Source organism: Nanorana parkeri, unplaced genomic scaffold (assembly GCF_000935625.1).
Source record: "Nanorana parkeri isolate BGI_ZX_2015 unplaced genomic scaffold, ASM93562v1 scaffold220, whole genome shotgun sequence".
In the NCBI taxonomy this organism is placed as follows: domain Eukaryota; kingdom Metazoa; phylum Chordata; class Amphibia; order Anura; family Dicroglossidae; genus Nanorana; species Nanorana parkeri.
In genome coordinates, this window is record NW_017306488.1 from 1,415,737 (window position 1) to 1,431,781 (window position 16,045).

The 16,045-nt window shown below is 41.8% G+C and overlaps 1 protein-coding gene across 1 annotated transcript in view; it reads left to right on the forward strand.

The window, feature by feature from the left end:
• Nucleotides 1-5,948: 5,948 nt before the first annotated feature.
• Nucleotides 5,949-16,045, forward strand: part of FGR (FGR proto-oncogene, Src family tyrosine kinase) — a 28,176-nt gene continuing 18,079 nt past the window's right edge. Inside the window, exons 1-5 of the mRNA XM_018555962.1 lie at nucleotides 5,949-6,156; nucleotides 6,635-6,734; nucleotides 9,016-9,114; nucleotides 10,457-10,560; nucleotides 14,524-14,673. Of these exons, the coding sequence (XP_018411464.1) occupies nucleotides 5,949-6,156; nucleotides 6,635-6,734; nucleotides 9,016-9,114; nucleotides 10,457-10,560; nucleotides 14,524-14,673 (661 nt within the window). The remainder of the gene's footprint in view (nucleotides 6,157-6,634; nucleotides 6,735-9,015; nucleotides 9,115-10,456; nucleotides 10,561-14,523; nucleotides 14,674-16,045) is intronic.

Sequence of the window (16,045 nt, forward strand, 5' to 3'; positions counted from 1 at the left end):
GACTTTACAGTAAGAACAAAATCCTGTTTTTTTGCTGGCTAGCTGGTACGTTTGCTGGGAACTTTATGTATTGTGTTTGTTCTCTAAAATGTATAAACAGAAACAGGAACCATACCGCACTCCTTACCGGGATTCCCACTTGATGAGGATGGGTGCTCAAAATGACTGCGGATGGCACCGCCACACATGAACAATAGAAAAATGTCACCAGCACACCATAAGTTGAAAAAGCAAAATATTTTATTGCCAATAACTGTATCTCATTGGCCATTGAGATACTGCTATTGGCAATCAAATATTTTGCTTTTTCAACTTATGGTGTGCTGGTGACATTTTTCTATTCTCTAAAATGTGCCCCAAACTTTAAAAAGCTAGGTATAAATTGATTGGAGCAGTTCCCATGGGCTACTTCCAGGCATACCTTTCCTTTATTCATTGCTATATATGCTCCAACATGGAGGTTCTCATAGACCAGAGTTAGGTACCACACTTCACAGATGGGCCTTCCTGAGCCAGTGTGGCTTCCACATGTAATTGCAAATGTGTGCAACTAAAACATTTGTTCTTTGACAAACAGCCCATTTAGGTCCAGGGCAACATCATAGATGTGCTTTACCCTCCTTATCTGAGTTTTCTATGAGATGAGTAGGTAGGTGTTAAGCTGTCAATACGCTATTGGCCAGTTTGCCAACACTGTCAGCAGGACCACTGAGTCCTACTGATGAAATCTTAGCAGTGTGTGTCCCCTTTTGCCACCCCTCCATCCAACAAAACTTGATTTATCCAGACAGAGATCAAGGCAGGCAGCAAACAAGAGATTAGTCAGATCCGGGTAGGGGTCTAGGCAGGTGGCTTGCGAGAGAGTAGTCAGGTTAATCTGAGTCAGCAACAGTCAGGAAAGGAATCAGTATTATAGAGCTTTTTTGTTCAAGAGTAGCTAGCTATGAAGACACAGCACCTGCCACCTAAATGAATTGAATACCTTCCTAGCCAGTGAGCACACCCAGTGTCAGGATGGCTTGCTAGACAAAAAAAAGACAAATGAATAGACACCTGGTTACAACATCCAGAATTGAAGCTGCAGGTGAAAACCTGAGTATTTAAATTGAAAGGTATCATTTCCAAATAAACAGAGAAAAAATATCCCACTGGTAAAAGTGGGTGCATGAAGGTTTGTGGCTACAAAGCCTGCACTTCATCTACGTTATCAACAGATATCCTACAGTAAAGCAGGCATCAAGAACAAGAATCAAGAGGCTAGGACATGCCACTGTTAAGAATGTGACCAAGGAGATGCCCTCCATAAAAAGGCAAGTGAATAAGATGTTGTTTAAACATATCCTCTACGTCCCAGGCACATAGCTACAGTTCCCTACATATATGGACAGCTATGACTGCCATGCAAGATGCTATCTTAGATGTCTGAAAGAGGCTAGCACAGCTGGAGTGAAGAGCTTCATGCATTTGCATGATTTGAGGAATTCATTAAAAAAGTTTTGCATCACTGAGTCATGGTTTCACAACTTAAAGTCCCTACCAGCAGTTGGCAGAGGGACATTTTAATTATCTCAAACTGTTACTTGAACAAGGATTGTACCTGAGCCTCAGTAAATCCAAAGGCATTATTCACCAAGGTGATGAGATGTCCATTAAGATGAAGGACTGTCCACCAAAAGTAGAGACCATTTGTCAAGGAATTCCCTATCCCAGGGAAAAAAAACTGTTTAACATGTTCAGGAGGAAGCCATGATAGGACAGGAAGCTCTTGAAAGTTTTCACAGGCGTACTGCATTAATCAGATTAGACATAATATTGAGCATTTCAGATTTTTTAACGACCCATTAATAACAGATCCCACAGGAGTAGGCAGTGAAGGATCAGAGCCAGAAATTATGATAGCCTCAGGCAAACTTACAGGTGAAGTGCCAATAGGGACAGAAGTATGTGCTACTGAAGAGGTAGCAGTGGAACGTTCTGAATATCTGCAAGAAGATTTTTTAATGAATCTTGCACAGACTGACAAAGTCAGAGATGGAGGTAGGAGGCCTGGTAGATCTGGTATAGCTGTCAGACTGAGGTAGTAAAGCTGGAGAGGGTGGTGAAATAAAAATGAGGAAGAATGCAACTTCAGCAGAGCTAAGGAGAAAGTGTCCAACCTCCTAGGACACTAACAAAAACACTGAGGTATAATGGTTAAGGGCAGGGTTATTGGGGGCTTGTCTTCAACAGGTTTTCAGTGCCTGCCTCCTGTAGGCATATAACCCACATGTCCAACAATTACTACATGTCCCTCAATAGATGATAAAGAAAATATTTTAGGATAAAACACTAAAATATATGTTCGCTTCAAATACACTATACTTTCTCTTTAAGAGACAGCTTGTCAGCCCCAGCCCCAAACTATTGAGGAAGTAAATGACCATGTCAGTCTAAGCAGGAAGGAAGAGGTTACAATTTACTAAGAATAAAAATTATCACTAAAGTTATTACGCAGACCTTGCAGCAATGTAAAAGCTGACATTATTTATATTCAATAAAGGTTAAGTGGCTGACATATAGAGCAATGAAGGGTCTTCTATTACACCTTAGAAAATCAGTTGTGGATTGTGATAGTCGTAAAAACAGCAGGAGAAACTAACCAAAGTGAAAAAGTGTAATAATAAACAAACTAAAGGGAGTCAACAGAAAGACAAGATGGGTACATTTAAAATAATCAATAATAAAATTAGGGCCGGATTTCCAACACTGCAGTCAGTAGGCACACAGCCATTGATGCCAAAAGAAAACCGCCTCTGCTAGGATCACACAGAACATTGTCCTTTTTGGTCCTAACTTGACTTGACATCCGTGTCCGTACATTTTTTCCTCCACCTTGCGATGGAGGAAAGAACTGAAACTGCCGGAAACAATGTCAGTCTATGGACATTGGATGTAAACAGACATGTGTCCGTTACTAGGGTGGCACCGATACCGTTTTTTCGGATATTTTTTTTCTGTACTCGCCGATACTTTCTTCCTGATTGCCTGGGAAGCCGGTGTTCTGTCAAGAAAACACCGACTTCACGTTCCCTCATGACCTGCCGCCAGGCTTCATGATTGGTCAGGTAGCCGGGCTGCCTCGCAGTGTCACTAGGCAGTGTGAAGTCGGCTTCCTAGCCAATCAGGAACCCGGGAGGTGGGTCATGACCTGCCACCCAGCTTCCTGATTGGTCAGGAAGCCAGGCTGCCTCACAGCGTTGCTAGGCAGCGTAAAGCCAGCTTCCTAGCCAATCAGGAAACCGGGAGGCGGAAGTTCTTGTATCGGCGTAAGTATCAGAGCTTTTGAGCGAGTACGAGTACTCGCCCAAATGCTCAGTATCAGCACCGATATTGATACCAATATCAGTATCAGTGCATCCCTTCTGTTTACATCAGATAACCCCCAAACAGGCACGATCAAGTCCAGCAGGATGGATCTCTGATCCATTTGTTTTTCTGGACCTTGGCCGGGATTAGGGGTAACCGGGTGTAAACGGACACGGCTGCCGATAGACTTACATTGGGTATCCGATCAGGTCCACATGCAAAAAAACTGACAGGCAGACCCGATCGGACCACCCATATGGAAGGGACCTTATTTGCTCACTTTTGGTCTAATTCTAATAAATATACAGTTAAATGTGTTTTGTTATATCTGTTTGATAAGTTCAAAAAATAATTTGATTCTGCCAGAAATCCAGTGCTGTCCAATGTCATATACCATGCCCAGTTCTCCTCTGTAAACTACAGAGCATCTCCTCCCTTTGTACTGGAGGTGAGGAGAGGTGTTCTCTAGTACTAATAACTTCTTGTCCTAGTGTGACAACGCTGCTCCTCCAAATACAGAAAAGAAAGCTTGATAAAACTACTGCAGTTACTACATCTAAGGTTCCCACCTGGGCGTTCATAATATGCGCGTATAATGCGCGTTTCGAGCCGTGCGTTTTTACAGCGATTTGCGGTCCACGAAGCGTGCATTTACGAGAACTATACGGCTGCATCCTAATGGATACGCGCGGAAATACGCCCCAAAAGAAGCTCCTGTACTTGTTTGGGCGTAGGGCGTTTTTCAGCGCGTTTCAACGCGCTAAAATACGCCCAGGTGGGAACCATGCCCATAGGAAATAATGGGATTTCACTTGCTGAAAAACGCCCAGGTGTGAACCCAGCCTTAGAATTGGCAAAAGGCAATATATTACAGTTATGCTCTTGGATTTAGATATACAATGTTCTTAATTTTAAAACTCTGTTTTGCAGACTTTACCTGGTGGACTTGGTGATGTGCTTCATATGACTTCTGACCTTGTCCTTACCCGTAAGTAAAATGTTTCAATTGGCTGATGTATTCTTTTTGTTGCGGGTACTGACATATTGTGTGTATTTTACATTTTTTTTCAATATTTTCTAATATTTGTTAAAACTGGAACTGATTTTTGACATTTATAGCTGCTACTAAGCGTCAACAAGCTGGTGGCAGAAAGTACAGCAGGAGCCGTCCTTCAGACTCCCTGCTGGATCAGAACAATGTCTATGACAGACACCAAATTCGGTATAGTGCCTGCACTCCCTCCTTCTGCTCTGCCATTCATAAAGCACAGCTGCAGCGTTATCACTTTTTTGTTCATTGTGAATGGCAGAACAGTGCAAAGGCGGGGAGGCACAATACTGTTACTGGTGTCTATCACAGACACTGTTCCAATGCAGCGGGGAGCCGGAAGTGTGGCTCCCCCTGTACTTTCTGGTACCAGCTTAGTGGGGCTTAGTAACAGCAAGGTAATTCAAAAATAAGTTATGGATTTAACAAATCATAAAAGGTTTTTTTTTTTAATGTTGGGCTGTAATGGTTAAAGTGATATCATAGTCAAAAGGTTTGTAAGCTATTTCAAATGCTTACAATGGATGTTGTTTCTTGATGTTTAACAATTTTAGTTACCTGCAAAATCACCTGTCTCTGAGCACTGGTCCTGATTTCCTGTTTTAGGGTGACTCCTTTCTCTTGCAGGGCCCTATGGAGCCACCCTTGTGTGTGCTAGTAAGCTGTGTGTGTCTCCACAAACACACAGGGACAGCAAGGCAAGCCACTTCCCTCCCCTACTATTTGTTCCCCTCTCCTGCTCCTTCTTTCCTCCTCCAAGCTATTAGATGGAAGGTTGCTGGGTATTGTGCTGTCCCTTGTGTTCTTGTACTGGACAGGAAGTTCAGTGAAGCAGAGCTCAGAGAGTTGGAACCGGCTATTTAGAGACATGATGACTTTGTAATTGGCAAAAATTTAAATAAATACTTTGGTGGGCAATGTATATTTGTTAGATGTGGATCCATTATTGAAAAAGTTTAATACTACTTTAAGTCAACCCAAAAGGGGTTTTTTTCTGTTTTGATTGGACTCAGGCATGGTTTGATCCCTACCAGGTTCCAGAAACCTGAGAAGTACAGGTGAAACTCGAATAATTAGAATATCGTGCAAAAGTAATTGCAGTAAGTGCTGCAAAAGGGGCCCAAACCAAGTACTGAGTACATATGTATGCTTGTACTTTTCAGAGGTCCGATATTGTTCTATGTACAATCCTTGTTTTATTGATTGCATGTAATAATCTACTTTTTTGAGGTTGTGGATTTGGGGTTTTCATGAGCTGTAAGCCATAATCATCACAATTATGACAAATCACGGCTTGAATTATCTTGCTTTGCATGTAATGAGTCTATCTCATATTTTAGTTTCACCTTTTAAGTTGCATTAGTGAAATAAATGAACTTTGCACGATATTCTAATTATTCGAGTTTCACCTGTAAATCTCAGTCTATGACTGCAGTGACTGCAAGAGATCTTGCACATTATTCTCAATGTTATTGGCACTTGGTTGTGCTACACCTGTATATGGGGACACCACTTTTGATGGTTATTTACTATAAAAATACTTTCTGTGCAGGTGATGGGCTGTGCACAGTGCAAAAAAACAACCGAAGAAAAAACAGAGGAAATAGATGTGCAGGGGGTTCCTAATCAACGCTATTATCCAGACCCCACCACAGCACGCCCAAGCTATGAGTTCAACTTGCCAGTCAATAAGTCAGTATGCATCATGGATGGATCTTTCCTGGGAGGAGTACAACCTAGTTTTGGGTACAATGCATCCTCAGGTAAGAAGCCTAATTAATTTATACCTATACCATGTGATCACTACACAAAGACGTAAAGAGATGTGTCAGAGGGCATGCTACTGTTAAGCCGGCCATACACTGCTTGAATTTTGGCCAAAATGTGAGCATTGTGTAACCCGTCAGAACAGTTGACTTTTGTTGAAGAAGCCATCTGAAAATGTGAGGCCTGAAGGATACTGCAGCTAAGCAGCACACCTGCCGCTGTCAGAATACTATATCCCCACGGGAGGGGGGGGGGGGGATTCCCCATTCACGCTGTTTAGTGTAGATGGGGGAATCCAGCATTTTTTCTCATTCAGTTCATGGAGCTGAAGAAGAACAAATGGCCAGGGTATGACCAGCTTTACTCTCTCCATATAGAAAAGTACTTATCATATTTACACAAAATGTAACAAAATTTACTTTTAAAAATGCACAATTTTATTCTAAGTTGTTTTGTTTTCTTTCTACTATTTAGGAGGAGCAACCACTTTTATTGCATTGTACAATTATGATTCACGGACTGTGGAAGACTTAACATTTGTAAAGGGAGAGAAATTCCACATTATAAACAATGCGTATGTAATTTATTAAATAAGTGTATGTGATGTTATGTGTGCCTAAGCATAATGTAATCATTTGTCATGTATGCGCATAGTAAAAGACTATCGGATGTGGAAGAGCAAAAGGCATATTTAAAAAGAAATCATTTATTACATTGCAGATTACCAGTCCTTAGATGTTGGCTGCATTTGTTTTCTTTTTTCTTCCTCTATTTTCTTTATCACCTGGTGATCCTGCTACCGCAGTAACACATTTCCTATCCTATGGTGACAATGCTCACTCACTTTGCTGTATCTAAGAAGGAGCAGCAATATCACCTTAGGGCAGCACTACAGAATACTTCTCCCTCTCTTCAGCTTACAGGGGCGGTGTGTTATAGTCTCTCTCTCTCTATCTCTCGCGCGCGCTCTCTTATATATAGAGAGCTGGCAATGTTGCACATATGAGTTAAGCACAGTCAGAGAACACAGGAAATTATTATATTACAAATTGTCCGGCAGGATTAACAGGTATTTTTAGGTACATATTAAGCACCTATAGCAATATGTTTTCAATGGAGGTAGACCAAAAGGGAAGCAATTAATACATGTTCATTGATAAAGTTTATGCAAACTTTAAGGGCCCATTCACACCAGACGCTGCGCTAATCGCACAGCGCCTGGTGTGTGGTGCCCCGGCACAGTGCCGAATTACTGAACCCAGCGTATTGCACTGCTTACTTTTTTTTAGAACTTTTTTCAGAACTAGTTTTTCAGGAGTCCCTCCAGCGCTGGTGCCGGTCTCCGATTCAGCGCTGACTCCTCGCTCTTCATGGCACTTCCTGTCCCACGGAGTCTGTGCAGGTGCACGCTGCCTCCATTGACTTACCTTGTGTCTCTCCTCATCTCCCGGCCGAAGATCTGTACAGTGCATGCGCATGCGCTCGCCCATGATCCTTTGCGGCCGCCCGAGATTTTTCAGATTTTGGGAGGGGAGATTTTTCGTAACTTTTTAAAATGTTTTTGCATATATCTACTGCTTGCTAGCTAGCAGTAGATATATGCAAAAACTGCTGAGGGTTTAAATATCCTTTAAGCCTACCGTGTTTCCCCGAAAAGTACTGGCTACAAAGAAATCACACTAATGTTTCATAATGCTATCCAGGAAAGGAAACATACCGTATTTTGCTCTCCATAAGGCGCACCTGGCCATAGGACGCAGGGAGGGAAGGGTTGTGACAGCTGCAGTTAGTGACAGCTGAGACAGGTGGCGCTGTGATTACAGGGCCACGGTCTCAGTGATCACACAGAACAGACGAAGAACGGACGTTCTTCGTCTGCTCTACACTCTATGGCTGAGCTGTTCTGCCGTGGTCTCGGGTCCACCGGAGGAGCGGGGGACCCCGAAAACCACGGCGGGGGGGGCCCGGACACGATTGCCACCGCTCGATTTGATACAAGTGATCTGATTAGATCACTTGTATTAAACAAGCAGCTACTCCCACTGTACATTTAGCTCTGCTTGTCCGGAGCAGGGCTGAATGTACAAAAAGCTACTCGCCCGGTGCCTGAAACTGCATGTCCTGGGCGTCGGGCAATAGGGATTCGCTCCAAAATACGCACAGACATTTTTGCCCCCCTTTTGGGGGGAAAAAAGTGCGTCTTACGGAGCGAATAATCTCTTCTGGAGCGTAAAATCTCAAACTGTCTCCTTGTCATCACTATAAGCACAGTGGCCTGTTATTATTCTAAGGTTTACATCAACACACATTAGTAATGCTTATTGCCTTGTAGTGCCTTATGTTTATGAAGGATCCCAGTCAACTGACTTAAATGAGACCATGCAGGGGCAAAAGACCATAAATATAGTATGCATACTGCTGCTGTGCAGTGGTGAGAATGAGTCTTAGAGTAGAAAAAATTATAGTGAATAGCCTGTACAGCAGCCCTTCGGTTCAGCGGTCCCGAAGGGCTCCGGCGGCTGAAAACAGCCGAAGGATCAGCTGAAGCTACGGCTGGATCCTTCAGCTCCTATGTGAATAACCCCCATGACTTTTAAATTTGACAATTCGACTACAAGTATTGTTTCCTACAAGTATTGTTTCCTACACTAATTAAACAGAGTACTGCTAAACAATAGGGATGTAACGCTGTCTAGGAACACAACATAGGTCAGGTAGGTGCTCCAAGGTATAGAAAGATTCCTTACTTCTTTAATCTAAGTATCCAAATAAAAAATAAAGATTCCATATCTGTAGATCATAAGCCAAAATAATATGTTATTGTTGTTTTAAAATGTCATCCTCTTTCTCTACAGTGAGGGTGACTGGTGGGAGGCTCGATCTCTGCGCACTGGAAAGACAGGATATATTCCCAGTAACTATGTCGCACCACTGAATTCAATACAAGCTGAAGAGTAAGTGCAGTGAATGTAAATGTCCAAAATGCATAATTTTCTGCTACGTTTTTTAATTTTTTGCATGGGAAAAAAACATCTCCTGCTTTGTAATAGGTAGCAAACATCTGAAACTTGTTCATATTATTAGTCTGTTTATGTCTGCACAGACCAGGCATTAGCCTGTAAAGCTAACCATACATTGAGAGATATGATCTATCTATTCTGTATATTATGAGCAATATCATCACTAATATATATGGATCAGTAATGTGAATTGCTGTGTACATTCTATTCATATCTGTATTACCCTGGGAATAGCAGATAAAACATTTCAACCTGCTGGATTCATTGTGATGAACATGATGGCTTTCCAATTGCCGATAGTTATATTTATTCCACCTATAGATATTTGCATGAGTGCACTGAAATTATTAATGTGGTGCAACAGTCTCACTCCCAACATGACCGATAGTGTATCTTGGTTTTGTGCAACCCTAGGCAAAACTAAACTCTGGCACCCCCCCTCCCCTCAATCTAAATTTGCCCACGCTCGCTGTATCCAGCTTCTGGCTCACCTGGCACTATGAGGGGAGGATTGTCAGCGAGCGCGGGAAACTTTGTGTAGAGTGAGCTGTCATGTCTTCTTTTTATCCCCACATTACAAAATAATAAACACAGACTATGCGATGTCAATGGGATCCCTGGCTTATTGGTCACTGGAGTCTTTTATACATATGTTGTACAGTATATACATTGGCCCATATCCCATATATTATATACACATTGACTTCACTGTGTTCCCCCATGGACTAAATTAACAGTAGGACTGTGAATTCCTTTTTTGAGCAAGATTATATGAACTCTAATTGTAACTGTACACAAAAAAATCTGATGTGAAAACTGATTTTTGTGCACACATCATTTCTCAATTTTTTTCTATTTTTATCACTATAGTGATATAAGAGCAATGTTCAATTTCCCCACTATATCTAAACCCAAGAACAAAATGCAATATAATGCAGCTTGCCTGTCATTAGATGTAGCTGAGTTATTGTTTTTTCACATGTTTGTCTGTATTTTCATCTGGTGATCCTACCAGAAACACACATCCTCTCCAAGGGTGACAACACTCACTCACTCACTGTACTGTATCTATGTAAGTTTGAAGCTCTGCGGCCTCCAGAGTGGTTGTAGTGTGTCTAGGCCTGACTGCCTAATATCTATACATCAACTAAGACTGAGGGTCCAATTGCAAGGCTTTGGAAGCTTCTTAGACTCTGTCTATGGAAATGCAGCACAATAGCATTTTGTCTCTTTACTAGGAGCAATAACATTCTGTTATGATCATTCTTCATTGTAGGTGGTATTTTGGTAAACTTGGCAGGAAAGATGCAGAAAGACAACTCCTGGGTGAAGGAAACACACAAGGAAGCTTCATGATAAGAGAAAGTGAAACTACAAAGGGTGAGTCCCAGTTACAGTGAACACACACACACACACACACACACACTTATATATATATATATTAGAGAGAGAGAGATCCCTTTATGTACTGTATGTATCACACTTATAATAGCGTAAGCATCAGTGAGAGAAAGAAAAAGTATTTTCAGGGGTACGCTATACACGTAAGTGTGAGGATTTCCATCCTCTTTCTTACAATGTCTGTGAGAACTTGGTCCTGTTGGACCCTTTATGTCCAATTTTAAAAATGATTCTGTATTGTGGTGGAGTTATCATTTCCTTCAGTTCCATTTTTGCCTTGCATCTTATGTGTAGAATCCAAAGCTAAACAAAAGTAACTATCCCCATAGCACCTATTCAAATCTTGCCTTTCATTTTCTTACTGGAGTTATACATCTGGAATCTGGCTGGTTGCGATGACATATTAAAAGATTCAGATTTTAAAACACATTAGGGGTGATTCAATATTGCCTTTGCAACAGATTCTGGTGTTATTGATGTAAAAGGAAGTGTAGTGCCCAATTCATGTAAGCTTTGCAAAGGTTTCCTTGTCTGTTACGACACGTGTGAAAAATTCAAGTAGTTTGTTTTCAACATTTTACTAATATGACGCTCGCTATGGCTGCGACAAATTAATTAGCAAATACCACCAGATACGGAGAATCCAGTGCAGCCAACAGCATGATAGCAACCAAGGTAGCAGTGCAGCCAACAACATCATAGCAACCAGAGATGCGGTGCAGCCAACGGTGTCATAGCAACCAAGGATGCTGTGCTGCCAACAGCGTTATAGCAACCAAGGATGCAGTGCAGCAAGGAGCATTCTAGCAACCAAAGATGCAGTGCCGCCAACAGCGTCATAGACACCAAGTATGCTGTGCTGCCAACAGCATTATAGCAACCAAGGATGCACTGCAGCCAACAGCATTCTAGCAACCAAAGATGTGTAGCGCTCACCCCCGAAGGAGCCGCTGGATGATCGGGTCTTCTGTTTCACCTCTGTGACACACCACAAGCAATGAACCCACAGCACACCAGCACACCTTGTGAAGTTTTATAACAGATTTAATGACTATGGAATAGAACAAACACTTAACGGCTCCCCAATCACCTGTAATACAACCAATAACAGGATAAGGTAATCTGACACGCAGCAGCAATCTATTGCATGCAGGAAAGCCTGCAATGTCAGAATGTCTCAGATAATATACTTAGATTGAATGCAATCAACATTAATATCTTTACTTAAAAGTATCTATCCCCCGCTAAACTACTGGCCAGTAGTATTGTCCTAGGCTAGCCAACAACCCTCCAGAAAAGATTCTCAACTTTCTGTAGCCATAGTTCACAGATGGCGAGGAAATTTTTATAATGCTCTCTACCAGTTTTCCTATGTCCATGAAGAAGGAAGCTGGGGGGTAGTTAGTGGTTGGCACAGAAGTGGTAGTTACTTCCACTGTGTCTGACATGGTCTGGCTTGGTCCCTCTAAACAACTTGCTGAGGTGACTAGAGGGAGTAACCGTGCTTTAACTTCTCCGATGCAATGCAGCCAACAGCGTCATAGGAACCAAGGATGCTGTGCTGCCAACAGCATAATAGCAACCAAAACTTCTGGAATTATGTTCTGACCAACAGCATCCTAGCAATCTGTGCTTGGAAAGGAAAGGTAAAGAGGGCGTGGGCACAGCCCTATCACTCCAAGATGACATTGGTCTTATTTATCAGTTTTTGCATAATAGTGCACCGTTGGTTTGTGGGTTCCAGGGTACTCTAAAGACAACCCGAGCATGTGAACAGGTGTTTATTCCATGGGTTCGGGGCCACTTTAGAAGGAAAGGTGAGCCCAAAGGTTCTCTTTAAACAACAGTTTACATGCGCTAGTATATTTCTCTGCAGTGTAATATACCACTGTGGTTGCATGGCTCCATAAACAACATTACTATCAGGAGGGGATTTGCTGAAAATACAGTGTTAAAGCTCGTTATGCAGCAAAGAGCTCAGGAAGTATTTGGTTGTGCAGAGGTGCAGTAGACTTTTCAGCTTTCTTCTTTTTAGATGGGTCATGGTCTTCCAAATTGCCCTAAGGAGAGGATTGTATAGATAGCTTCTAAGAATCCTAAGCTTTGATGTGTGGAAGGGACACCACATATACGCCCCGCATGCCAATTATTTTAAAATGAAAAAAAAATCACAGAATTGAAATTCCTCTGTGATCTGAGGTTTGCAGCCTTGGAAGTCAATGATAAATGCTCTGATCCTGTCAGGCATGCAGTGTTTTTTGGGAGAAGATCTTCTTATCTGACAGGATCGCAGGAATGAAATCCTAGGCATGTAAAGCTTTTGACCCGAGCTATAGTGAGCGTACTGTGGCATTCAAAGAAAGGGGACTTCCACAAGTGTATAACAGCCCTGGCTGGTGAAGTAGTGAGATTCAAAGAGCTTTCAGGAATGTGACTATTAAAACCTATTTTTCTCTAAGCATTTTCATGTCAGTAATATTAATAAATATATAAATTGCTGTGATTCTGTATGTTTACCATAGCGCCATCTGTCCATTCTTTGTGTGTTATGTTTTCAAAATAATGTTGTTTTTGTAGAATGCACATTGATTGCATAATGGGCTATGTAACTCTATTATTGACCGTAGAGGCTCAATATTCTGCAGAGATGTGTCAGCTCTGCCGAATGATGCTGTTTAAAAATACTGTCAGATATGAAATGCCTGCAGCTACACACCTCAATTGACCACTGCCCTGACAACCGTTGTAGCTGCTGTATACAGTTATCAGGGCGATTTATAATCACAGGTGACCTAAAGCCGAACTCCAGGCTAACAGCTAAATGCACAGATGAAATACATATATGAGAGTTGTTTTACCTACCAAAGGATTTATATTTCTGTCCATCCAGGACAGAGAACCTGATTTTTCTTTGCTACAATTTAGTTACATTCACAGGTCTTGACCTACTATTGCTGGACAGTGAAAGAAGAAACAGCACGCTGATGAGCTTTTCTTTGTCACTCTGCTCTCTCCTCTTGTAAGTATGCCCCTTGCACTGCAGAACACCTGATTGACTATTTTTGATGCTGCTCCCTCTCCTATTGTGAGCTCTGCTGTATAGGGGATTGCAAGAAGCTTATACCAAATCAAATTCAGGTACTTACACTGCTTGTATTCTAAAGAATGCATTTCATGGTGTATTAATGAGTACAGAACTGCATTCATGTGTGTCTTTTATATCTGCCTGGAGTTCAGCTTAAAGGAAAATCTTTGCAGCCTGTACAACCAAAGGCCTCTTTTACACCATGGTTCCCATTCTGATCGGAGTGGTGCGGATCGGATGTCACTGCTGTGACATCTGTGTAGGTCCAGTTTGTTTTCCTCTATCTTGTGATGGAGGAAAAAACTGAATTGACCGGACCCCATGTCAGTCTATGATAAATCTGAAGTAAGTGAACATGAGCCCATTTACATCCGATTACCCCCGATCTGGCACGGTCAGGTCTGGCAAAACGGAACACTGTTGCATTTGCTTTTCCGGACCTGGCTGGAGTCGGGGGTAACCAAGTGTAAATGCATGCCCATCTGCTGCCTATAGAATTATATTGGGCATCCAATACTGGTCCACCTAAAAAACTGACAGGTGAACCTGATCGGACTGCCTATCTGAAAGAGCAGTTTATTTGTTATAGATATAGAGGTTTAATTCTAAAAAGTGTCTGGTTGATGGGCAGTTCTTGTTGCACATAGGAACCAGACAGTCTCCTACCTGTTTTAGTTGGTCCCATGAGATTTGGTGAATTTACATTTTCATTTTATAGGAATGATGTTTTCTACAAATTTGGCACATTATAACTTTACATAAGCTCAGCAGGGAAAACCGTGTGTTTCATATTTCTCACGTACTTTGCTTTTTCACTCACTACTTGTGTTGTGTACCTTTTTGTGTTCCCGCTCTAGGAGCATTCTCACTCTCTGTCCGTGATTTGGATAACGTGAAAGGAGACCATGTCAAGCATTACAAGATCCGCAAGATTGATTATGGAGGGTATTACATTACAACACGTGTCCAGTTTGATACTGTGCACGAACTGGTGCTGTATTATAAAGGTTAGTAAAAAAAAAAACGAGCATGACTGGGCTAACGGAGATGACAGGAAGGCACCCACTTAGACACACCAGCAGCAGGGGGAGCACAACTAATACAAGATTATAACTAGTGCAGAATGGACAGCTGCCTGGACATCCAGACACCAGGGAGGAAATGGGCTATGGGGATGCTTAAAAAGGTCTTTGCTTCAGTGCTCTTCAGTTATGCAAGTCTTTAGATTTTTGTTTCCAGACAATGATCAGCAATGGCAGCTATTGTATTGTCCTCAGTAACAGTTTCATTTAAGATAGTCAAATGAATGCACAATACATATGCACCCTTGCTGTGCCTGGAAGCACTGCTTCTATATTATCTGTCACCATCAAATTAACAAATACTATAATTTGTATTATGATCCAATTTAGGATTTAGACACTACATTTTGAATCCTGCAGAAATGTTTAATAAATCTATGTCAGAAGCAAAACACAAATGTCTGTATACACTGACCCTTATGTATTATTACTTTCAACTGGCAAAGGGGCCCATGAACTTAAAACAGCACAGGGCGCACGGTACAATGAATTCACCAATCAGTGCAAACATCCCATGACTTGCATTGTCATTCACCTCCTGTCAGCTGCTAAAAGTGCAAACCCCTCACCGCGCTGAGCATTAGTCCATCCTTGACTCTCTGACAATCAAACAAGCACTGCTCCTACCCAGCCTAGACCCCTGCACTACCTAAAAGAGCTTGGTCCCACAGAGATATACCATCTTTAACAAAAGAGGACATTGAGGAAATGGAAGTAACCTTCTTCCTTACGGTTATTAGTACTCAAAGTTCACAATTTTATTTTACTCATAGACTGTAATATGCTCCCTATAAAATGTTCAAACTTGCAATCCCCCATTCTGCTCAATGCTACCGCTGCTCTGCAACACCAGCAGATGTTTTCCACAGTTTTTGGGCATGTCCCAAAATATCATCCTTCTGGCAATACATTCTTTACCAACAGTAATTATTGGCTATTATCTACCTTACTGTCCAGAAAAATATCTGCTTGCTATACTGCACAACTACATAATGGGTACACACACTAAACTACTGGCCAGTGAACCTACTAAAATGGAAGGACACCTCCACAGCAGACATAATGGGATTGATTTACTAAAGGCAAATAGTAAACATGTGGGATTCTTTTCGTTTCGAATTGAAATTGGGACAAATTTCTGCATATTCAGACATTCAGATGAATCAGAATTTCCGAACAAAAAAATAACAAATCCGGTCATATTCTAATTTTTGATAACGAAAAAAGTGTGCATCTAGATTCAGATAAACCTCCCTGGCCCACAGACTCCCACATCCATAGGGCCAGGGTTACAGGG